Below are 26,632 nucleotides of genomic sequence, written 5' to 3'. Positions count from 1 at the left end.
TCGCTCAGTCGTGCCTGACTTTTAGCGACCCCATGAACTGCAGCCCACCAAGCTCCTCCACCCATGGGATTTTCCAGGCAAGAGTACTGGATGGGGTGCCATTGCCTTCTCCATACATAATACTATATATAAAATAAATAACTAATAAGGACCTACTGTAGAGCACAGGGACCTCCATCTACTCAATGCTTTGTAATGGCCTGTATGGAAAAAGAATTTTAGAAAGAGCGGATATACGCATATATATGACTGATTCACTTGGCTGTACCTGAAACTCACACAACACTGTAAATCAACTATACTCCAATAAAATTTTTCTAAAAATTTCAAAAATTGTGCACTTGATATTTATGTTCTGCAGCAGAAAATCCAGAATCTGTCTTGTTTGATTTATAAAAACTTACTAGTTTTTAAAAATGTGTGTTTGACTTTATACAAAATGGCATTTTCTTCTGACGATTCATTAATAAGGGTTACATTATTGTCTTAAAAAAGGAAGTCAGATGGAATGTTTAATCATTTACGAGTGAACACAGGGAACATTTGCCTGGTTTGCGCAGCTGAGGACATAATTAGAAGTTCCTAGAGAGAGAGAATAGGGTGAGGGTGTGCAGAAATCACAACCATTAAAAAGAAAATTTCCCCCAAATTGCTCACAAATGTGAGGGATTAGTCAATATATTTGGGGCTCTCTAAAACTTTTTAGCAGCCAATAATTTCTTCATGATTGAGGAACTGCAAAGGAAAAGCTTATTTCCTTTCTCAATGCCATTTTGTTAGACAGTTTTAATGAAGTAGCAAATTTGTCATGCAACAGGAATAGCTCACGGACAACATATTAGTTTACAATCCCAGTCGATGTATCTAGTTACTTCATTTTTAGATGACTACCCTTTGCTTATCAGATACATGACTAAGGCAAATACCTTTGCAGACACTTGCATGCTGTTTTCCTGCATGTTCATAATAGCTTCAGAGATCTTGACGTCTATTGGGTCCATGACTGACTCAATGTTGAACGGTCCTTCCAGTCGCTCTGCCACCAAGAGCATGGCATCTGTTAAAATATAGGAACATGATTGATTTGAGAACTGGGAACTCCAGCTTCTAACCTGTATTGCAACACTTCCCACATGACTGGCTGAAAAATGATCACTCATTCAAATTTGGTATTCACTTTTACATAGTTCAAAATGGAATGGGTGACTCAGTCTTTAAAGAGTATTTTATTTCACTTGAAGGTTTAAAACTATTTTACAAGTGTAGAACCTGGCCCCAAAATGAGAAAGTAAGTTCAAATTAAAAGAGTTGAATATACCTAACTCTTTCAAGTGAAGTTTGAAAAAAATTAGATCAGGTTCAGGTGGAGTTGATCTCTTCTCTTCTGGAGTATGGAGAACATGGAGACTACTGAAGTGTACATTTGAGAGTCCGGAGGATGCTAATGTCAAGACTCAAGCATAACTAGGTGGAGGAAGCATTGCTAGATTTTCCAAGAACAGACTTGTCCCTACTTGGTGCTGTCACTGTATCTAGCATGCCCTTTTTTAACACCTTGTTACGCTTTAGGAATAGAGAAACTTCTCTTACTTGGTTTTTCTCCAGTCAAGAATACTGGAGTGGGTAGCGATTCACTTCTCCAGGGTGTCTTCCCAACCCAGGGATTGAACCTCGGTTTCCTGCATTGCAGGCTGATTCTTTACTGTCTGAACCACCAGGGAGGTCTCTGGTTTTTCACATTCAAGGCTTATTACCGTGTCTGTCACATTGTAAACTTTCAAAAATGTCTATGAGATGATACCGGATTGAAGTACAGCTTGGGAAGATTTGGTTTTCTGGAGAAGATCATCACAATGATAAGGAGGTGAGAGCTATGAAATAGGAGTGAGTTGCTCTGGGTTCCCAACCCTGCCACTAACACCTGGATGACAATGGGAGAAATCTCTAGCTCACCGGGCCAAAGATTAGTGAAGTGTGTGCAGGGACCTAGGATGAGGACTCTCCCAGTGTCTATAATGAGTTAATAAGGAGGACCATTCCTTTGCCCTTTGCCACTGCAAATTGGCCCAGTTTGGTAACCGGCATAGTTTGCTAACTTGTCTCCATCAGGACTGCGGAATAGAACTTTCTGTATGATGAAAATGTGGCTACTGAAACTTGAAATGTGACAAATGTGACTGAATAATTAAATTGTGAATAAATTATTTTCCCTTTAACTAATTCAAATATAATCAACACTGTCCACTTGGGACCAGCGGCTACAATGAAAGACAGAACAGTCTAGACTTTTAACATGTTGCCTCAAAATTTGTCAGGGTTTTCAATTGGTAAAGCACTTGGAAACAAATCTTAAAATGTTGCCCCTTTCAAATTAATACATGTTTATCATCAGACACTTAGAAAATATAGAAAAGAAAAATGAAGGAGAGAAATACACCCACAATCCCACTTCCCAGAATAACACTATAAACACTTTGGTATATGCCCTATGTTGTTGTTTTTTTTTTCCCCTCTGTGCATGAATATTTTAAGCATGCAACTGAAAATATACTGTGCAGATATTGTATAATCTGCTTTCTAAATGTAATATATTATTAATGTAACATACTGTTTATAGTAGCTGCTTCATAGCATTGGTGTGAAGAAAACAAATTTTATTTTTATTACATATCCTACCATGCTCCACCAAAGGCCAACATCAAAAATTTTTCAGGGTTATAAGCAGGTATGAATTAGGCAACGAATTTTTATAAGAAAGGACTGTCTGGGAAGCAGAGTCACATTTTTAAAGGGCACCAGGGTTTGTGAAAAACATCAGCTTTGACAGTATCAACAGGCTCTCTCGGCCAGACCTCACACCTGGGTCCTTGATCTCCTCTCTATGGAATGATGGAGACTAGAAGCATCGAGAGCCACACTAGAAAATCAGGGAGGTCCTGCTTCTATCCCCTCCCCTAGGGCTTGGTCCATATTGCTCTCATGGACACAGTGACATGGAAAACTGAAGTGTGAACAAAGACTCATTATAAACTCTAATAACAAATTTTCTGATTTTCCCCCCCTTATCACAGACCTATCTGTGAATGTCACATCGGAACCTTACAAGAAAGTAGTCATTTCTCTGAATCTTAATCACCTAATTGTCTGACAACTAATGCTCTTGAACTGTGGTGCTGGACAAGACCCTTGAGAGTCCCCTGGACTGCAAGGAGATCCAACCAGTCAATCCTAAAGGAAATCAACCCTGAATATTTATTGGAAGGACTGATGCTGAAGCTGAAACTCCAATACTTTGACCACCTGATGCCAAGAACTGACTCATTTGAAAAGACCCTGATGCTGCGAAAGATTGAAGGTGGAAGGAGATGGGTCGGCAGAGGATGAGATGGTTGGATGGCATTGCTGACTCAATGGACATGAGTTGGAGCAAACTCAGGGAGACAGTGAAGGACAGGGAAACTTGGCGTGCTGCAGTCTATGGGGTCGCAAAGAGTCAGACATGATGGAGCAATGGAACAACAATGGACAGAGGATGCACACTGTTTGGTTGTAGTATTTGGATATTAAAGATGTTTTGGGGGATTTTCCTAGTGACCCCTTGCTTTCACTGCTGAGGGCATTGGTTCCATCCTTGGTAGGGAAACTAAGACCCTGCTAGCCGTGGGGCAAGTCTTCTCCCCACCAAAAAAAGATGTCTTCTCCTTTAAGTTTTGTCTGTTTATTTACTTATTTGGCTGTCCTGGTCTTAGTTGTGGCACAGGGATCTTCGATCTTCATTGCAGCATGCAGGATCTTTCAGTTGCATCCTGTGGGAACTTTAGTTGCAGCATGCAGACTCTTAGTTGCAGCATGTGAGATCTAGTTCCCTGACTAGGGATCAAACCCAGGTCTCCTGCATTGGGAGAGTGAAGTCTAAGTCCCTGGACCACCAAGAAAGTCCTTCCTTTAAGGCTTTGAAAGTTGCCCTGAAAGTTGCTTTGTTTCTTCTATATTTTTATATCTATTTTGTGTATTTATAAAAATAATCCCCTATATTGTTAGACTCTGCAAGAGGCTTTTTGATGAAGATTAATTATGACAAATGAGCAAGTTTCACTAGACAGGAAAATGATTATCGCTCAGTCATGTCTGACTCTTTGCAACCCATGGACTGTAGCCTGTCAGGCTCCTCTGTCCATGGAACTCTCCAGGTAAGAATATTAGAGTTGGTAGCCATTCCCTTCTTCAGGGGATCTTCCTGACCCAGGGATGGTATCTGGGTCTCCTGCATTGCAGGCAGATTCTTTACCATTTGAGCCACCAGGAAAGCCCGTGATTCTCTAGACAAGTGTCTCCTGCTATTATAATAGAAGGACAAGGGGTCCTTATAAAGGAAAAAGAATTGGCCCTAGGGAGTCATCCACCGTATGCAGTTAAAGAAAGTGATAACTATGGGATCCTTAACTGTATGTTTTAGACAAGTATTTGAATAAATCATTACACAAAGAGTACTGGCCTATCATGGAATATTTATCCAGCAGGAATGGGTTGAGTTGAGACAGTAATAACATTAGCTGTATCGGATGTCTGTAGTTAGTTGTGCTCTGGGTAGAAAGGACAAGCTTTGCGTTGGATCATAAGGACTCAGTATATTATCTCAGTTTGCAATGAGAGGGTCTAAAATATCTCTGAGAAGTTTCTCTGGTTTAAATTAAACCAGTCCCTTCTCTACCTGACATTCCCTTCAATAGGTAAGGCACAAAGCTGTTCGATTCATATCATAAAGTCAAGGAGTTTCTCTCGGGTGATTTCATTCTTTAGTTCCCTGTTCCTCCCTCACCACAGAGCTCAGCTTTTTGCTTCCTGGATCTGCAAACTCAGCTCCTCTTTTTTGACCCCACTTGCCTCCTTGACTTTGGAAATAGGCCAACCTACTGATGATCCTGTTTATTAAACATGTAACCAAATGGCCATATTCATTCAAATTGCTTGGCCTTGAAGTTCCATTTTTCATCTCGATTCATTTGCCTTTTACACAAATTAATTTAAGGTGATACATTTTTGCTATAAATAAATATATATTAATTGATCTTTTAAAATTTATTTATTATCGAAGTATAGCTGATTCACTATGCTACTTTTGGTATACAGCAAAGTGATTCACTTATGCATACATATGCATGCACTTTTTTCGTATTCTTTTCCTTCATGGTTTATTACCGGATATTGACTATAGTTTCTTGTGCTATATAGTAAGATCTTGTTGTTTATTTTATATATAGTAGCTTATTTTCCTTTTAATTTAGACCACCAGTCAGAATATGCTACTTTAAGCTATCTGGTTTAGGCTATTACTAATTTTTTTAAAATGCATTAAAAAATCACTTTACTAAGGAAAATTAGATTCTCCTTTGAAGACTCAACGATTGACTCAAAACCTCAGAACCATTATTAAGAGTAGCAATGTTCATGGTGTTAACCATACTGTATTGTACCCTGAAACATTTGTTAAGAGGGTGGATTTCATGTTATGTGTGTGTGTTTTTTTTTTTCAACCACAACACACAAAGAATGGTGGCTCAGATGGTCAAGAATCTGCCTGCAGTGCGGGAGACCTGCGTTCAATTCTTGGGTTGGGAAGATCCCCTGGAGGAAGGCATGGCAACCCACTCCAGTATTCTTGCCTGGAGAATCCCCATGGACAGAGGAGCCTGGCGAGCTACAGTTCATAGGGGTGCAAAGAGTCAGACACAACTGAGCGACTATGCACAGCACATTGTGTTGATCAATTACAGAAGTTCTTATTAACTGAATTATCTGTTGATAAATCATTAACTAGCATAAATATACACCAATATACTGAAATGCTGTGTTGCTTTCAAAAAGAAATACATGCATTCTTCCAAATCCTGGAAAAGTGCAGATAAAATTGTGTGGAAATATTTGGATAAAGTAACATGTGTGCAATGATTATAGCCATACCCAGGTTTTTGGTTCGAATTAGAGCAAGGCTAGCAGAGGAAAGTAAGTACTGGTTTTCTGGACTTAAAATTTTCTATTACAAAGTTGTTTGTGAAAACAGGTTGGTTGACAGAGGGCCAGATAAACAGGAGGATAAAGGGGCAACAGAGGATGAGCTGGTTGGATGGCATCACCGGCTCAATAGACATGACTTTGAGCAAGCTCCAGGAGACAGTGAAGGACAGGAAAGCCTGGCATGCTGTGATTCATGGGATTGCAAAGAGTCGGACACGACTTCGCAGTCTAACAACAGAGCAACAACAGACAAACATAAGTAGAAAAAAAGTATGTCTCCTTACAATAAAATCATCCCTGCCCCCAACCAATTCCTCTTTTCCATTGTTCTAAATATACATGATGGGATTCCCCAGGGTCACAAAAAGAAAAGCAGCTTTTCAGAAAATTCCTCTAATATTTTGTGTTTCCATGTAAAGGTTATGCTCACAGTAACTGCCTTTAGGAGTCTAGTTTAGACACACTGCAAGGTGAGAAAGTGGCAGTGAAGGGCAGCCTGAGTCCTCAGCGCTGGGACTTGGAACAGGCCTGCAAGCGGATGGTGGCTCTTCCTCGTGCCCCAGACCCCAGATGGTGACAGGATCTGCGTGGTACATCCGTGGTCCACTGAGCAGCCAAGCGCATCCCTGCTTGACTGGTGTGCCTCCCACCTGCTGGGCAAGTCTGTCAGCAGTCAAGTTCCCCAAGTATCAGGAGAATCTTTTCTCTCCTTCGGGGCCAGGGAAACCATGCCTCTCTCTCCTCCCAAAGCAAAGAAAACACACAAGACTTTTATGACACCAAGGCAGTAGTTGGTAAGTTTCTCTGAAACCAATTAAGTCAGAACATGGTCATAACTTCCTCCAGAGGCTGCCATCCTATGCTATCTTAATTATCTCTGTGCCATTTATATTTTGAAATATTTGGAACATTATTTTTAACTGTGCTCTTGGAGCTGTTATCTATTGCCAATTAAACTAGGCCAGTTCGAGTATGTCAGCTAATGACCAGCTGGTCCTTTCTGTGCATAGCTTCCATGTTGTCCATGTTTTGTCTCTCTTTAAACAAAAGACTATTGTCTTGCTCAAGCAGTATATGTAACTTTTGTTTCTAACGTTATTTAGATGGAGTAGAAGTAACTGGGGGCTTCCCTGGGGGCTTAGTGGTGAAGAATCAGCCTGCCATGCAGGAGACTCAGGTTTGCTCCCTGGGTCGGCAAGATCCCCTGGAGGAGGAAATGGCAATCCACTCCAGTATTCTTGCCTGAGAAATCCCATGGACAAAGGAGCCTGGCGGGTCACAAAAGAGCTGGACACAACTTAGCGAGTAAATAACAACAGAAGTAGCTGGTATCTTGGTATAAGGTTTTGATGCACAGAGATATGATGACCCCTTTAGCACAGAGGCATGTGTAGCTCAGCAAGAATGTGCCCACTCAAAGGGTGCGGGCAAAGCTGCACCTCTGGGTCAAGGCATGCCACTCATGTCAGCATGGACTTTCTGGTTAGGCGTGAGGAAACCCAACTCTGGTTAGACGGAGTCAAGTGACTCAGTTTCCATTTAGGTTCATCCATTAAAAGTCTGAGAATAACATGTGTCACTTAATTCACAGAGTCCCATTTTCTTCATCTACAAAGTAGAGATTATGACAACCTCTACCTATAGTGTGCATGAGGAATCAAAAGAGATAGTGCCTGGAAAGACGTTAGCACAAGGCCTGGTGCACAACAAAGGTTAGCAGCTATATGGCACTATCTCTGGGCAGTGGAAGAAGAAAGGAGAGGACCAACTGGCAAGATATTTTGGTGGATGTATTGACAGCAAGTGATGTGAGGAGCTGGGTCGTAAAATACACATGACTGACTTTAAGATGTATAACTGGTCCTCTTTTGTATGTTAAATTAATATTTTCATAATAGCTGCTTTTTGATGGATGAGTTCATTATACCAAGAGATACAAAACTGCAGTGTTTTCTCACATGGCGCCCCTTTGCCAATTAAGGATCACTATAAATTCTGACTCACTTTCCATCGAGGTGTGTGTGTGTGTGTGTAGCTCAGTCGTGTGTCCAACTCTTTGTGACCCCATAGACTGTAGTCTACCAGGTTCCTCTGTCTATAGGATTTTCTGGGCAAGAATACCTGGAGTGGGTTGCCATTTCCTGCTCTAGGAGATCTTCCCAACCCAGGGATCGAACTCACGTCTCTTGTGTCTCCTGGGAGACAGGTTCTTTACCACTGGCGCAACCTGGGAAGTAGAGGTGGGGTTTATATCCCATCCCCCTGAATCAGGGTGGGCTCTGTCACTGCAGTGACTAAAAGAGCATGCAGCGCAAGGGACACTTGATTTCTGGAGCAGGAAATTATCAGACTGCAGCTTCTACTTTCTCTCTTGTGAGACTCTATCTGAGGTCCCCATGCTGGTCTGGCCACATGTAGGCACTCCAGGGGATAGTCCCTACTAGGCCCAGGTTACTAGCCATGCTTGCTGTTATGGACAAAATACTTGAGTGCTCCCAATAATTCATATGTTGACACCTAATCCCCTAGGTGATGGCATTTAGGGGTGGGGCCTTTGGGAGGTGATTAGGTCGAGAGGCCTGAGCCTTCATGAGTGGGATTAGTGTCCTTATTAAAGGACCCACATGGCTCCCCTGTCCTCCCCAGCACATGAGGACACAGTGAGGGTGGCAGTCTGTGGACCAGGGCGCAGGCTTCACCTGACACACGATCCACCAGTGTCTTGACCTTGAACTTTCCAGCACTCAGAACTGTGAGAGAGAGATGCTTTCTGTTTCAGCCACTCAGTCTTTGATATTTTTGTTAGAGCAGCTCCAGTGGACTAAGACTCCTGCCAGGGTGCCAGGCATGTGAGTGAGGCCAACTCGACCAGTCCATGCACCAGCTGATTACCACCGAGTGATGCCACGTGGGGCAGAGGAATGAGCTAGCCAAGGCTTCCCAAATTCCTGATTCACTGTTCTGTAGTTTATAATAATACCATTGTTGTTTTAAGCTGCTAAATTTAGGGATAATTTATTTTGTAGCAACACAATACTGGAGTAGCCCAATATTTACAAAATACTCGGGGATGTTTTTCCTATAATTTATTTGACAGGATTCAAATTATTCAGATCTCTAGTCAAATAATATTTGACAAACAACAGTAATGATGTAAACCCTGTTTCCAACCACTAAAATGAAAGTGTTAGTGGCTCAGTTGTGTCAGACTGTTTGCGACCCCATGGGCTGTAGCCCACCAGGCTCCTCTGTCCATGGGATTCTCCAGGCAAGAACACTGGAGTGGGTAGCCAGCCATTTCTCCAGGGGATCTTCCGGACCCACGGAACATACAAAAAGAACCGTTCTAAGCCTGCACTGTGTTTCAATACAGTGGTACAGTACGTCAATGCAGGGTTGACGAGTCTCAGAATCAGCTGTTTCCCCTGGGATGTGAGCAGGAGCTAGCAAGACAGAGAACAGGTTTGGAAGAAGGTAAAGATCTAGATTTTTCTTTAAGTGCTTGACTTTATGAAGAGCAAAGTCTCTGACACAAGGAACCAGCCATTATCTCTGATCTCTGGATGGCATTGGATTAAAACCATCTTGCTGCAGGGACTCCCGAAGGCTTTGTGCCTCTGGGATAGAAATATTAAGTAGGATTTCATATGATTAGACACATCTTTTAAATTTATCTTTTGATAAAAGGAGATGTAAAATCGGAAATAACTTTGTTGAATGCTACTAATTATAACCTGGAGGAAAGTGATTTTCAAAATGTTTTAGGGGAGGCAAGAAGAGAAAGACTTTCTTTTAAAATGAGATGTTATTAATCTTTGTGTAAGTAACAACAGAGTAGAAATCATTTTGAAAGTTCAGTGTGAAGGGGTGGGGAAACAGACGTGTGTGTGCATGCTTGCATGTGTGTGTATGTGCACACGCTCGCATGCATGCTTAGCCATGTCCAACTCTTTGTGACCCCATGGAGTGTAGCCCACCAGGCTCCTCTGTCCATGGAATTCTCCATGTAAGAATACTGCAGTGGGCTGCCGTTCCCTTCTCCAGAGGGATCTTTCCAACTCAGGGATCGAACCCGGGTCTTTTGCATTAGTAGGAGGATTCTTTACCATCTGAGCCACTCGGGAAGCCTGGGGAAATGTATAGACATGGTCAAGAGGTACAAACTTTCAGTTATAGGAATAAGTCCTGAGGATGTGATATACAGCACGGTGAATATACTTAACGGAATTGTACTGAATACCCGAAAGCTGCTAAGAGAGTAAATTTTAAAAGTTCTCACCACATATGAACACATACACAAAGGGTAACTATGTGAGGCGATGAATGTGTTAGCTAAGTTCATTCTGATAATCATTTTGCAAAATACCCATGTATTACACCATCATGCTATACACCTAAACTTACACAATGTTATATGTCAATTATATCTTGATAAAGCTGGAAAAAAAATGAAAGTTCAGTTGAAGTAAGCTTAACCTAATAAATATCTGTTACGTGCCAAGGAGTGTCACTAAGGCACTATGAATTGCTGGCCTCAGGGGCTGAGGCAGAGAAACAGTGCAAGATTGCAGCTTTGTGGTGTTTAGAATCTTTTTGAACTGACAAAGATAAAATACATTAACATTAAAAATATATTTTTCTTTCTTTGAGGGAAGTTTGAATGTCAATAATAACACGTCCTTTCTAAGTTCTCATTAAATCTTTAAAATTTGTCCTAATAATCTACCCTTGGAAAATGAAATCTATAAGCACAATCGACTTTCTTGCTTTATCAGAAGTCCATAGGGCCCTGTTTCACTTTTCTTTAGAAGCAGTGCTTACTCTTATATCTGCAGTACCATTGTTTAAACTTAACTAAGATATTTTTTCCCAGTGAGAAGCAGACAAAAGAATTTTTTTTTTTTAATCAAGCTATTTTAAAAGCACCCTGGGGAATTCATTCATTGGCACTCAGTTACTCATTAATAGTAGTAATAATAATAATAACAATAGTAAAAACTGCTTCAGTGTTTCTGTATTGACTCTTTTATGACCCAGTCATGACAGGGAAGCAGGGCTCTGCTTTACTCTGTGGCTTGCTGGGGACCGGTACACGGAGTTATAGAGACTTTGTATGTGTGTTGGTTGCTCAGCTGTGTCTGACTCTTTGTGATCTCGTGGACTATAGCTCGCCAGGCTCCTCTGTCCATGAGATTTTCCAGGCAAGAATACTGGAGTGGATTGCCATTCCCTACTCCAAGAGATCTTCCAACCCAGGGATTGAACCTAGGTCTCCTGCATTGCAGGTAGACTCTTTACTGTCTCAGCCACCAGGGAAGCCCTTGCTTTCACTCAAATCAATTAATTAAAATTCTTGTGAGATCTTGGACAGGAACGAGTTTCAGGAGAACCCAGCTAGGGGGACTGATGGATACACCGAGCAGCAGGCAGACAGGACCTGAATAACCAGGAGACAGTGCAGCTTTGAGAGCAGAAAATTGGAACTTCCCTGGTCAGAAAGTCCACACCACATTTTAGGGTTTCTTTTGTTTTTCCTTATTAAAGACAGTGTTAATTTTAAAAATCATTGCTCTATAGGGATATAACTGATATAAAGCAAAATTCACATAGTAAAGTGTGCAATTGAATTCATTTTAACAAATGTCTGCCTCCATGAAACCACCAAAAGGTTACAGTTAAAAATTTTTTTTTTCGCTTTTGATGTTTAAGGCAATTCTGTGGTTAAGACATTTTCGTTTGTAGAATTTTGATTCGTAAGAACCACCAAACAATGAAAATATGTATCTCTCTCTGGACTATATTCTTATTTTTCTCACTAATCACTCTCCCACTCTGGTCTTGCTGCTCTGTAATCTCTTCCCTGACATTGCCAGCAGAACTGTCTTTTAAAAATGCAAATCCGATGAGGTCACTGCCTCGCTCTAAAGGTTGCCACTGCCTTCAGGATAAAGTCTGAACCTCTTAACCCGACATAAGAAAGGCCCTTCATAAGCTGGTCTCTGCCCCCTTGGCAACCCTGCCTATGACCACCCCCGATGTCCTCAACCCTCTCCCTACACAAGAACTCCCCCACTTTGAGCGCCATCAGAATTTTTCAAGGACACTGAAGTTGTCACCGAGGTCCCACACGGACCCAATCCAACAGGAAATCGATGACACACAAGTTGTTCTGAACACAGCCTGTTCTCATTTTACCTACTCAAGAACTTCCAAGGGTTCAGGTTTAAAAAGAGGCTCCTAATCAGATTCCACCTCTCCCTTCTCATTCATTTCTCACTACTCAACATGTCCTGTGGTTTCCTGCTATTACAAATAATGCCACAGTGAATATCCTTGTACATAATTCATTTAGCAAATAAATCTATTGGATAAAGTTTTACAAGGCTGGGTCAAAGATATGGGCATTTAAAATGTTGATGGTTAGTCCTGAAGCTTGGCCCATAAAAGCTGTACCTGTTTACATTTCCAAGAGAAATACATGACCGTGTCTGATTCTTTAAGGCTCCAACTTTTAGATGGACTTAAGATCAAATGCTGGGATCTTTGCCAATCTGATAGGGTAAGAGACTGCATCCCAGTGTGGTTTTAACTTGAATTTCCCTCATGGTAAGTAAGGTTGAACATATTTCCCTCATGGTAAGTAAGGTTGAACATCCTTTAATGTGTTTAAAAGCCGCTTCAATTGGTTTTTTCCTTCATATTCTCTGTTCACTTATTTTTCTATTGGATTATTAATTTTTTCATATTGATATAAAGGAATTTCTTAAAAAATAAAGGTACCAGTCCTTGGGTGATATGAGTTGTCATTTCCTCTAGTTGCTGTTCATCTTTTGACTTTGTTCATGGTGGGATTTAAAAAATATATATTTATTTATTTTAATTGGAGGATAATTACTTTACAAAATTGTGATGGCTTTTGCCATACATCAGTATGAATCGGCCATAGGTATACATGTGTCCTGAATACCCTTTCCATCTCCCTCCTCCTGGGGAGGTGGGGACAACCTGTCCCCAGGTTGTCACAGAGCTTTGGCTTTGGGTGCCCTCCTTCATACATCAAATTCTCACTGGTTATCTATTTTACATACGGTAAAGTATATGTTCCAGTGCTATTCTCTCAAATCATCCCACCCTCTCCTTCTCCCACTGAGTCCAGAAGTCTGTTCATTACGTCTGTTTTGCTATGCAGAAATTAAAAAATTTTTATAGTCAATTTTACAAATCATTTATTTACATTTTTTGATCTTACAGCCTATTTATACAGGCTTTCCAAATTCACCTTTATGACCTCATCTATGACCACACATATCATCACTCATTAGCTTCCTTTTGTTCCTGGAATACAGGCCAGACCCCTTCCTTTCTCAGGGCCTTTGTACTTACTGTTCATTCCTTTTCCTTGAATACTCTCCCTCTATATATCTACATATCAGTCTCTTAATTTTCTTCCGGTCTCTACCTAAATGACATTTCTCAGAAAATCGTCTATAACTACGCTACAATCTCCTAGTCACTCTAATCTGACTGCTTTACTCTTCAGAGCACTTAATATTTGCTGAATTATCTTATATATATTTGCTCTTGTTCCCTCACCCCCCCCCACGCCCCCCACCCCTCACTGTTTCGTAATCCTCAAGAGGTCAGGGACTTTCTTTTTGTTGTTCATTTTTGTAGTCTCATCCCTTAGAACAATACTAGGATCCTAACAGTTGTTAAATGAATTACTGGAATAAATTTTTAAAATCTTCATTCTCCCCACCCCCCGCCTATAACTTGATATAAACTAACTGGCTCCCCTCCTCCTGTCCTAAAACTACTTCCCCTCTCCTCCCCTGCAGCATACACCATCAAAAATGCCCACAAAACTTTATTAGTTCTGGCCTACAAGATAAATAGGCCCTTGATGGCTTTTGATGTGTTATAAGGTGGATGAAGAGTTTCTATGGGAATTTGGAATCTTATTGTACTTTTTTTATTAGGTAGAAATAACTTTTTAGATCTTTTCTCCTGAAATTGAAAAGTATGGCTGGTTTTCTTTCTGTCAGTGGTCATTTCTAGGTTAATCTAAAAAAAAAAAAGTTGACATTTTTGGTTTTTCCAAACAAGGTAATTCTTGCTGATTCTCCAGACTCTAAGTTTGCCATTAACTTTCAAAGCAATCTGTGTGATGAATGTCATTTCTGATTCTTTCCTGTAATTTTCCCACATTCACTAAACATCAAATGGATGATCATCCTTCTGCTGTCTTACCAGCCCTGTGTGGTATTTAGGCACTTCAAAAAATACCTTTAAAAAAGACTAGACCACAGCAGGGGTGAGATCTAGCTAAAGAAATCATAATACCACAGAGTGAGGTAAATAATAGAAAATGGAAGTGAACCAATGAAATACCATTTAAAACAGTGAACACATATCTGATTGAAAAATAAAACAGGGACAGCCACCTAGAATAATTCAAGAAACTGAAGAGTTAAAGCCAAATAAAAGAGAATTTGATGAAAATAACTGTTTACTTTGAAACCAAATCCAGGAAGAGGAGTAGAGAACAAATATACAAACTAATTTAATTCTGAAACCAGTGCAAACAAAGAGACTTATTTTGCTTCCACACTGTAAAGGAAATGCAAATTGTAGGGGGTGAAATAATTCACCTCTAATCCTAGCACAGTACAGAAATTAGAACCTACAGGACTCATTTCCAGACATTGGTTTCTTTTTAGTAGAATGATGCATTGCATTTCATAAAAATATAATATATTCATGTAAGCATCATCTCACTGCTATAACTTTGAGATGTTTAGATACATCACAAGCCATAAAGACTGGGCCTTATAAATCATGAATCTGATGGACATTAAAGTGTATACTACCAACCATAACCCTTTATTTAAACTTTTATTGCCGATTCTTCATATGAATAATTTTTTATGTCATTTGTAGCTAGGGATATTCAAATAATTCACATTCACCAATCAGTCTTTGCTTTGATGATGAATCAGAGGATTTAAGGGGGTAAGGAGCTCTTCAAGATCTTTCTGAGAGAAGTGCATTTTTAAATCCCTAAAGTCTTCTACAGGGTTTTGGTATTGACAGGGTTGACTTGGGCCAACAAATGGGCTTTTTAGGGAAACGAGAGCCAAAGGAGAAAAGCAAATCATTTGATGTAAACAGCAGCTTTTGAACTCAAGATCATTGTCCTCTCTCACTCCATCCATCAAAGGAAACATCGAAATTGCTCAGATAGTATCAATATGTTTTATTGATATTTTATTTACTTATTAAATTCCAAATGCTTCACCACTTTTAAAGAGACGATTAAAAGAGAAAACCTAAGATGATAAAGATAAAGCATTTCGGTCCTGAGTTCTTCTCATTCTTTATTTGCTGCAATTACACTTCTCTCTAAACCTCCCTTAGTTAGTTAGTTTTAGTGGCTCGTGGTGTTCGTTTCTCTGCAACCCCATGGACTGTAGCCTGCCAGCCTCCTCTATCATTGGAATTCTCCAGGCAAGAATACTGGAGTGGGTTACCATTCCCTTTTCCAGGGGATCTTCCCAACCCATGGATCGAATTCAGGTCTCCTGCATTTCAGGCAGATTCTTTACCCTCTGAGCCACCAAGGAAGCCTAAACCTCCCTTAGAGACACTATTCTTTCCAAGTGGGGCACCACTATCCTGCTTGACAAGCTTGTAAAAGCACACCCATTGCTCCTTACCCTTTATTAACTTGAACATCCCACTTGAGTTACTTTGACTCCCTCACCAGTTTGGATGGTCTTCTTGGTCTCCCAGAGAAGCAGTGTGGAGGCAATGCATGGTGATGGCAGTGTGTCACATGTGCAAGCCTAGGAACCACAGTTGCAGCCTCTATAAGGCAACTTATTTAACTTCTGTGATCCTCGGTGTCCTCTGTTATCACAGGGGCTCTTCCTACATCACTGTGTGGATTAGATGCAATACTAGTCACATAGCACAGCAAATGCTTACTATGTATTAAGATTATTCTATCTTTATGGAGACGTGAGTTCCTTTCACTTCCCAACAAAGTTAATACTAAAGGTGTGAATCCACCACTGATGAAGGTGTAAACTTTTGCTGAAAGAGGACAATATTCGAAAAGATACATACAGTCCTATTTACAATAGCCAGAGCATGGAAGCAGCCTGAATGGCTATTGACAGAGGAATGGATAAAGAGGATGTGGTACCTAGGTATAATGGAATACTACTCAGTCATGAAAAAGAATGAAATGATGCCATTTGCAGCCACATGGATGAAGCTGGAGATTATCATACTATATGAAGTAAGTCAGAGAAAGACAAATATCATAGGATGTTGTTTACAGGTGGAATCTAACAAAAATTATAAAGACGAATATACTTACAAAACAAATAGACTCACAGACATGGAGAACAAACTTATGGTTACCAAAGGAGAAAGGGTTGGGGAGGGATAAATTAGGAGTTTGGAATTAACAGATAGCCACTACTATATATAAAATACATAAACAATAAGCACCTACTACAGAACACAGGGAACTGTATTTACTATTTTATAATGAACTGAACTGAACTGAATAAGCTATAATGGAAAAGATTAATGGCAAAAGGAGAAAAGGAGGCAGAGAATGAAATGGTTGGATGGTATTACCAACTCAATGAACATGAACCTGGGCAAGCTCTGGGAGACAGTGAGAGATGGAAGTCCATGGCATTGTAAAGAGTCATACATGACTTAGCGACTAAACAACATAATAGAAAAGAGTCTGGGAAAGGATATATATGTATAACTGAGTCACTTTGCTGTACACTTGAAACTAACACAACGTTGTACTTCAATAAAAAAGCAAAATTTAAAAGAGGAGGACAATATCCAGTCCAATCCTTTTATTTTACAGAGAAGGTCACCAAGTCCCCATAATATGAGGGGTCTAGGGATTTGACGGGGCACACATGGCAGGTTTTCTTTCAACCAGCCACCTTTCGATTCCATCATGCTGCCTCCTTCTTCACAATCAGCCCATCTATCTTTAAGAAACAGGACCAGTTAAAACATTTCAGGTGTCAATGAACTAAAAAAGACTAAACTTTTTGCCAGTATATTGCAGTTAAAGCAATTCTCCTATTTCTCCCTCCTTTGGCCTAAAAGTTAATAAAGCAAATCACCCTAGGGACAATTTGTTCCTGTAGTACAAGGCCTCGCCACCTACATGGAATGAATCACAAGCCTCTCCCAGAACCAATAAAAAATAAATAAATGAAAAGTCAGGTGTGTTGTCAGAATTCCCTGCTGGTTCTGCACAGAGTGATTAGTGGGCAATTCAGCAGGCAATGGGAGCCCTTTTCTCCTCCTTGTCTGTGTACTTGGCATTATTAAAAAAATATATATTTTTTATTATTTTGTTGCTCAGTGCCATGTGAACCGAAAGGAAAATGAAAAAAAAGAGCAGTGTGTCCTGTATCAGGGGTCACTGGACCCAAAGAAAAGAAAAGGTGGGTTGTTGAAAAAAAAGAAGAAAAAGAAAAAGACCTTATTTTAGAAGGTGATGAGTTATCTCTTCTCTCTGATACATTGCATGAAACGGTAGGGGAACTTTTGTTTTTTCCTTTGTCTTTATATCTTGCTTACATTTATCTCCAAAATATAGTCTGTGGGGAAGATGAAGATCATTTGCCAACTAAGGAGGAAGAGAATGAAAGCGGGAGGAGAAGGGAAGGAAGGACAGAGGGGAGAGAGACAGTGAGGGAGTGAGCCCTTACACAGCCATTTCAGTGGCTGGGTCCAGGCCTGGTATTGTTCTAACAACATTCAGCACTAGAGATTCATTTGATTTTTCCAACTGACTACAGTGGGAAGTACTATCATCTTTCTTAACGGTGGTGGACCAACACGCTAGAGATGGAAGAGCCTGCCAGGGGTCTCATGGCTTGTGAATAATTAAGGCAGGTCCTATTCGAAGTAAGGTCAGAACCAACATCTGTGCATTGCTTGAACTTGTCAATCTAGCCAAAGGGACCTGCGTGAGTCTCAGGCTGGTGGCCTGAGCACACATGTGTACAGGTGTGTGAGGTTAACAGGAGGGAGGCGGGGGGATCACTGTGGGCTGCAGGGCATCAAAATTTCATTTCTCTGGCTTTGCTCCTTCATGAGCCTGCTTCAAACAAACTAGTGCCCTTGGGAACTTCAGACAGCAGCCTCATACTGCAAGCTTTATCACATTTCTCTTCCCAAGACTTCTGTTAGTGCTTAGGCTTTTCCAGAACTTACCATTAAAAGTCACCTCATTGATTATAAGAGTTCAGTGGTATATCCTGTACTCAGAACAGGTAAATGACTGGGGAAGGAATATTTGACACCAGGCATAAAATTTAAGGTAACTTCATTGAGTTGGTTTTCAGAAAGCTGTAACTATTTTCTTATTAGATTTCTTTTTATGCTGAAGAACACAGCAGCTGAATTGGAAGGAAAGATTTTAGGCAACAGTTACTTCTTTTTCTTTTTATCATAAATCTACTATTTATGTCCAACTTTCCCTGGAACCAGGATATGGACATCCAGTTGCTCATTGGAAATTTCCTCCAAGTGTCTTTTTATGTGTGTTTGTTTTACAAAATTTGGAAAATACGAAGCAACAACAAAAAACGAAGAGAAAAACAATCATATACAATCTACCAAGACAGAGATCATCATGGATAATATTTTGTAACATTTCCTTGCAGGTGTTAATTCTAATATACCTAACATTAGGGTCACACTCTGTATGTGCTATTTACCATTTGCTTTCAGTTCAATAGTATATACTTACGTATCCTCTAATTCTTCTACGAAAACATCCTTTTGATAAGTTGTATGATATTTCATATCTTCATTGCACTCTTGTTTTTGTAACCATTCTCTTATAATTGGAGTTATAGGCTCTTACCAGATTTTTCATTGTTATAAAATAACTACAGTTTCTATCTCTGATTTGTCCCTATTTCTGATTATCAACTGAAGATAGATTTAAGTTGCCATTTACTTAAGAACCAAGTATAATGAGCATATTTATTTACTAATAATAAAACATTTTAAACTTTAGTAAGAGGAAATAGTCTCAACATAGAGACTAATAAATGCAGGCAAGAGAATATAGCTCTGATTCTACAATTTAATAAACCTCCTATATTTAAAAAGGAGATATTTAAACAGACATTAATTTTTAATGTTAGATTTAAAATGTTTCTCATGCAATTAGAAAGGGTTTTAAACGCATAAATGGCTTCCCAGGTGGTGTAAGTGGTAAAGAATTTACCTGTCAATGCAGGAGATGTAAGAAATGCGGGTTCAATCCCTGGGTTTGGAAGATTCCCTGGAGAAAGAAATGGCAACTCACTCCAGTATTTCTTGCTTGGAAAATTCCATGGACAGAGGAGCCTGGCAGGCTATAGTTGATGGGGTTGCAAAGAGTCAAACACAGCTGAGCATTCACACACTTTTAAATGCATAAGGAGACACAGTTTCTAGTACTGCTTTCATCACAACCCAAGTGTGTGACATGGATCTCCCTAGTGCCTTTGTGCGAAGTTAAATATTTGGGTTCTTAGATGACTCATGGTCATTCTATCTCCAAAACCATAAGGATCTATAGCTCTGACCAACTAGGAGGGCATGTGCTGAAGCTCCTGGGATCAGCTAAGATTAGCACATGAGCAGTTGACGGATAAGCCAAAGAGAAAGTGGGCTGAGGCATCTGAGCGAGCAGTCAGACCCAAGCAGTGGGCACAGAGAAGTGTTCAGTAAGTATCAGTGAAGGACGCAGGCGGCACAGATGAAGAAAGCAAGGGGGATGTGGACAATGTGGCAGGTCATGTGCGTTGGGAGGATGCGCTTTGGGGTGGACCTTCAGAAAGTGGCAAGAATGATGAAGTGTGTGCCAGTCACAAAAATACTTGGCTTTCAACTTCATCTCCATTCTCAAGGCTACCTCCTTTCAAAATAACATTAAAGGAAAGAAAAATGGGTGTAAAAAGATAAGCTTTAAAGAACCAATAGGAATACATCAATGAGTCTTGAGAAAGCATTCTCAGTCCCCAAATCCATGCTTAAAGTGTGAGGCCAAGGAAGCAGGACTTTGAGACATGGGGACAGTGTTCTCAAGCTGTGCGGTTATTGTGTTAGATTATCAAGGACATTTTGAGCAGATGATAATCAAAGATCTCGGTATAGATACATAAAGGATCATCAGACAGCCATTCGCCCAGATCTGAAGGCAAATGTGTAGCTCCTTTGTAGAAGGACAAGTTAGAAGGACCAGTTAGCACTCACTTCCTTCCTACCCGCAGGGAAGCAATGCGTGCAGCATCTCACTTAACCTTCCTGACTCTAAAAGGTGGGTGCTGTCTTTAGCACCATTTTAAATAAAGTGAGTCAAGCTCAGTGAAGACAGGGGTTCCATATCGACAAAGAAGGTGGATGCTGACCCAGATCTGTGAGTTCCAACTTCCAGGTTTCCTTTACTATCTCTACTTCGAAACATTAAAACAGATTTTAAACTATCCATGTTCATAAGGTGATGTGAAAGGCCCAGAACTGTTTGTAGAATTAATCAAAATTACAATATTGGTTACACTGCAATTACAATAAATGTCACAACATTTGAAAAGTGCTCCTGAGTGAGGTAAGTCTTTTTATATTGGTCAAATAAAACATCCAATGTCAAAGGCCTTGATGTTTTCCTGGAAAATTTCTTCTTATTTTCTTTAAGTATCTATGTAAGGTTTTAGGATAAAAGGACAGAGAAAATGTTGACTTGCTTATGATATAAATAGAAAAAAACTAGAACGAGTATCTACTACTGTTATTTGATGATAAAGTCAACAGTCCAAAAATGGACTGACATTGCTTTCCCATTTGTATCCTTACCCGGGTCCAGTGACATGTGATAGGTAATTGCTGCTAATACACCTGAATTAAACTTTAGTCATCTTTGAGTATTTAGAGATCAATACTACTACTTTTTTTTTTTTAAAGAAAACATGTATTTTGAAAACAGGCTAAGAAATTTTCCTAAGAAAGAAAACCTATTTTGAGGCTACTAAAAGACCATTCACATGAACAGGACTAATTCTAAAGAAAAAACAAGGTGATGTAGTCTAGAAACCACAGGGTGATATATCCATGCATGTTCAGTGTACTGCTTGTTATGCTTTTTAAAAATATGGCTGTCTGGTAAATGCTGCATGTAATAATATTCAATAAATTTGCAAAAGTTATTTTATTCCAAAGTCTATGTAGCTCTGAATTCTGTACTTGGGACACATTTGCCTACACCAAGAACCTCTTAGAACAGTCATTTAGAATTTAGCAAGATGGAAGATATATCAGAAGATGCATCTTATGTCATTATTCTCCATTCTTCCTGATTATTGAGAAGTTTAGATCTAAGTTTGAAGACACGATTTAACAACCTCACTGGTCTCTCTAATGTTAGCTGTTTAACTTCATCTGTTTAATTTCTGTTTATTTCATATTTCTTCTCTACATATTCCCAGATGCCTTCAGAAAATGGGCCCATTTTGAATGCATCACATAAATAAGCTGCAGTGGGCAAAGGCCTCCTCATTTTGAAAATGCCATGCAGCGCAACAGCTGAAAGGAAGGTTCATTGAGTAATATTAGCTTGCATTTCTACGGGAGCACTGTAAGTGCTTTTTTCCCATAGCACTTAACATAACAAAATTGCCTCACTCATCATGGCACAGCAGTCACCTTTAGAGTGGTACATGAAGCTGTTTTTCAGGATGGAGTAACACTTCAGATAGGACAAGAAATGAGGAAGAATTCTGTGTCGAGGACCAACGGTAGGGTGAATTTAAGCAGGCAGGATGAAATTACTTAGTTGGAATTGGGTCAGAATTCTAAGACAAACAGCTATACCGATAGTAGATTATTCTGAGAAAAGGCTGCTGCATATTTATTGAATAAACCCTTTCTGGCTTTTGGCAGAAAGATATGCCTATTGCATGCCTCTATATTGCATACATCAATCTCTTTTTCTTTGCATATATTTATTATGTAGAATTCATAATTATATTTTTTAATGTACCCAGATAATGTACATTTGTTTCTCAAAATTCACATGAGACTGTGCAGTTATCAACATCATTCCATGCACATCCAACTTAACCTTTGTAATGATTCCCATATTAATAAACCATATCCAGTGTTCCAAAGTTAATGCTTTCTACACTGTATCACAAAATATTTTCTGAACTACCAATATCTTCCCCATTTCCCCTAAATTATCCACTCTATTCCCCTCCACACACACCCCTAGGCCACAAAAGACTGGGTCTCGCTTTACATTTTGTTCTTTCTTTTTTTTTTTAAAGGGTGCTCTTCCCACGCCGCTGGCGCGCACCACCATGAACTTATACTCCATCATCGCTCCTCAAGAGACCGCTGCACGAGGCGCTGCAAGGGTCGCGGGTCCCACCGCTCACTGGCGCGACTGCCCCTGGGGCCAGGGCTAGGGTGGGGGTGGCGGCAGGGGCCAGGCTACATTTTTTTCTTTATTGAGAAGAAAGTATTAATTTATTTTTAAAGGTTAAATAATGATATTGTCCTAGTATAGAAAATTTAGAAAAATTGAAAAAATATAATTTAAACATAGAATGTTTATAATAGCACTCTTGGAATAAAAAATGGATGAGTTGGTCATCCTTTATATATGGAATCTAAAAAAAATGAAAAAAAATATGAAATTACTTACAAAACAGAAAGAGACTTACAGACTTGGAAAATGAACTTATGGTTGCCGGGAGGAAGGGATATTTAGGGAGTTTGGAGCTGACATGTACACAATGCTGTATTTAAAATGGATAACCAACAAAGACTTACTGTATAACACAGGGAACTCTGCTCAATGGTATGTGGCAGGCTGGATGGGGAGTTTGGGGGAGAATGGATACATGTATATGTATGGCTGAGTCCCTTCTCTGTTCACCTGAGATGAACATTCATTTCAGCATTGTTAATCGACTGTACGCCAGTACAAAATAAAAAGCTTAAAACAAAAACAAAATGGATGGGTCAGAAACTTGACCTGTATGTCAGTATAACTTTTCGACGACTAAGTCACTGACGATTTGTGAAAGGCTCAGTGAAACTAAGGACTCGCAACTCACGACTTTGTTGACTGCTAAGATGCATTATTATTTTCTCTACTCATTCATTTAATCAGCCAGTGTGTACTGAGTACCTGTGATGTGGATGGTCCCCTACTAGCTACTGGACACATAGAAAGACAGGTAAGCACACTAGCAATTATTATTCAGTGTGATGAGAACTAAGCAGGAAACATGTATCAAGTGCAGTGGGACCTCAAAGAAAGAATTTAAATCAGCCTGGGGAGGGACAGGGGAGCAGAGATAGCCTTCTGTGTTTTTGAAGCCTACTAGGATTACTAGGCTTTAAACAAAGTGGAGAAGGAAGGTTGGGAGGTATGGGTGGAGTAGAAGATGGAATATCAGATGAGAGGGAGTGACAATTAAAAACAGCCTGGAGACAAGGAGACAGTGAAAAGCATGACAAAGGGGGATTGATAGGACAATGAGAGTCACGTTTCAAAGGAAAAGAATGATAGATCAGACACTCAGTGGCAATGTCCCGTGAGCAGTTGGGTGTCCAGGTCCTGGCATGGAGAGACAGTTGTGGTTCAAGACAGATTTTTATTAAAAATGGGAGTGACTGCCTCCTAAAACCTTTCCTCCAACACAGCTAACATGTTCTTTGGCATTTGGGGAATGAAGTAAAAAAAAAAAACCAGAAAACAAATTGATAATATAAATCACTTGCATTGATGGCATTGCTTAATACAAACATAATTGACAAAACCTTACATGGCATGAGTTAAGCAGCCTTCATAGGCTCCAGAGCCTTTTTCTTGTCATTTGCTCCCATACCATTTTGCTTAGTCACTTCCCCCTCCAGTTTTCCTTCTCAGTGGGTTTTATTCCTTTCCCTCATCCTTTCATACTCAGCCTGGTTTCTTCCCTCATTTTTGTGGGCCTTCTCTCTTTCCCATACAATCCACTAGTCATCTGACTCCTGGGTCCTCCTTTTTGTTCCATGTCAAGTTGTGATCCCTGCTCAGGGAATGTTGGTTGCCAAATACTTGATTAATTTCAAGCAAGTTTTCAAAAATTTTACCAGGGAGGTTGGAGTCCTTCTCTCTGAAAGCCCCCTACCCTGGGTTCCCGTGGCACCTTGATTATCTCGCTCCCTGCCTTTCACACCTGGTGACATAATGATCTCTTTTTCCATCTGTCTCTTCTGCTAGACTTGGAGCTCATTGATGGTAGATACTACAAATTATTTATCTTTTCTTCCTTAGTGCCCAGAACTGTACGTGATGCAAAGCAGATGCGTATTTTCAACAGTAAATAATGCTGAAAGGAAAGATGGGAGGACGCCAGGTTCCTGTGTGTGAGGCAGATAAATGCATGCTTCTGAGTTTCAATGGCAAAGGTAAAGGGCCACTTCCAACTCCAGGACCTTGCTGAAACAGATGAACTTGTCCTATTTTAATTCCTTTTCTCCTCAGTACAGGATGGTGCAGAGACATAAGAGATTCAATAAATAAAAATATTAGTAGCGGAAAACTAACTCCTTTTACCTGTTTCATTTTAACACATTATCAAATCAACCAGCCAAATATAAAATGCAATAAATGCCTTGGTTTTGTCTAAAGCATTGGATCCCTAGCCATATCAATGAGGGGTAGACAGAGAGGGCTATCTCTACCTTTTTTGCTGATGTTAGAACCAATGTGTGTGTGTGTGTGTTTGTTATTCGCTCAGTTGTGTCCATCTCTTTGTGAACCCATGGACTGTAGACCTCAGGGCTCCTTTGCCCATGGAATCCTCCAAGCAAGAATACTGGAGTGGGTTGCCATTCCTTTCTCCAGGGGATCTTCCCAACCCAGGGATCAAACCCGGGTCTCCTGCATAGAAAGCAGATTCTTGACTGTCTGAGCCACCAGGGTGGGGAGGATCAGTGACTTCTTTCTAGGCTCCTGCCCAGTCTTCTGCCCACCAGACCTCAGTGACTACTGACGTGGGTTCTGAAGACACTGGTACATTGCCACAGGCAATAGGAGTGGTGGGCAGCTACAGGCTTAATTTCAAATGACGGCAACACATACACTCAATGACATAGTTCTCAGGTGGTGTCAAAATCAGTGGCTCTTCATCTACCACCTGTGCTTTTTATTAATATAAAAGCTTCCTCTACACTGTGTGATGTATTCATAAAAGCTTGCTGCCAGGCTGCAGATTTCAGAGCTGTCTTGCAGTTTCTTCCCAGACATGTTTCCATATGACCTAGACCATAGTGTTCACACAAATAAAGAGAAAAGGAAAAAATAGGTTTTCTTTTTAGGCCGAGAGCCTAAATCATTCAACAGAAATCCTGGAATGGGGCTTTTGTACTCCCGAAGGGCGGCGTGTGTCTAAGATGACCCGAGTCAATATGACTGACACGATTAGCCTATTTATTATTTTGACTGTTGCAGAAACAAGAGAGAAGAGCCATTTCTCTGATTTTGTCTGGCTTGGCTAACCACGTTATTGGAATAGAAGAGAAAAATTGATCTTGAGCAGAGGCACAGGGGTATAAAAAACCTTCTCCAGGATCTTCACATAACACATTTTTAGTTTCCATTTCTCTTTTCTTTCCTTTTCATGGATTAGTGTTATACTAAAGGGCAAAGGTCATTTTAGAATAATAAAATGTCAAAAGCAACAGAGGATGAATTGTGTTAACAGGTGTCACATAAATGTATGGTGTTCTAAATATTTACATCCGGACATGGGAGGTGTTTTTCCATTGCCCGATGACTTCCTCAGCTTTTATCTACTGAAGTGGAGGGAAAAGGGGCTCCTCTGATGCTGGGCTTCCCAATTCTTCCTCAAGTTTTCCAAAACTCTAGGTCCTGCCCTTCCCTTCTTGTCATTCACAAACGAGGTCACTTTCTGAGAATCAGTTTAGAAATCTGTAAAATAGCAGTGGTAATAACTATCTTAAGGGCCATAGAGAAATTTAAATGAGACAATACACTAAAGAGCCCAGTTCAGTGTTTGGCTGTAATGTAACTGGTATGTATGCAATGAAAGTCATGTTTCACTTCCTTTTCATATATTCTTCCAATGGCCCTAGAGTAAGGCAAGGAGATGGGTGATCTCAGTTGCCAATGTCTGGTAGGTCAGAAAACGTTTTGCAATTAGTCTCAAGCTCTTCATAATTATTTATCTTTTGCTTTCTCTGTCTTATACACACAGAAGTTAATAATTTGGGGGATGTAAGAAATGAAATGTTATTAAATCTTATTTTATATCATTATTGGCAATAATTCCTTCCCAAGACAGCTCTGTTGGCCCCTTAAAAAGAGTAGCTTTTCCTTGCTCTGAGTATCTTCCAAATTTATTGCTTTGCTAGTGAGTCTCAATCTTGACTACAAAGAGAATCAGTGGAGACTTTTAAAACTCATCCTGCCCAGCCTGAACTAGTGACGTCAGGACCTTGAGGTTGGGACCAGGCGCTGGTGAGAGGCACCCCTTACTCAGTGATGCTTGTGACT

General features: G+C 40.1%; 1 protein-coding gene across 1 annotated transcript in view; it reads right to left on the bottom strand.

Annotated features, from left to right (window-relative positions):
* The window catches only part of GPC6 (glypican 6), a 1,214,516-nt gene that overhangs the window by 115,410 nt on the left and 1,072,474 nt on the right, over positions 1-26,632 (bottom strand). Inside the window, exon 5 of the mRNA XM_052650253.1 lies at positions 927-1,057. Within this exon, the coding sequence (XP_052506213.1) occupies positions 927-1,057 (131 nt within the window). The remainder of the gene's footprint in view (positions 1-926; positions 1,058-26,632) is intronic.

Source organism: Budorcas taxicolor, chromosome 12, assembly GCF_023091745.1.
Source record: "Budorcas taxicolor isolate Tak-1 chromosome 12, Takin1.1, whole genome shotgun sequence".
Classification (NCBI taxonomy): Eukaryota; Metazoa; Chordata; class Mammalia; order Artiodactyla; family Bovidae; genus Budorcas; species Budorcas taxicolor.
This window is presented reverse-complemented; position numbering and strand designations above follow the sequence as displayed.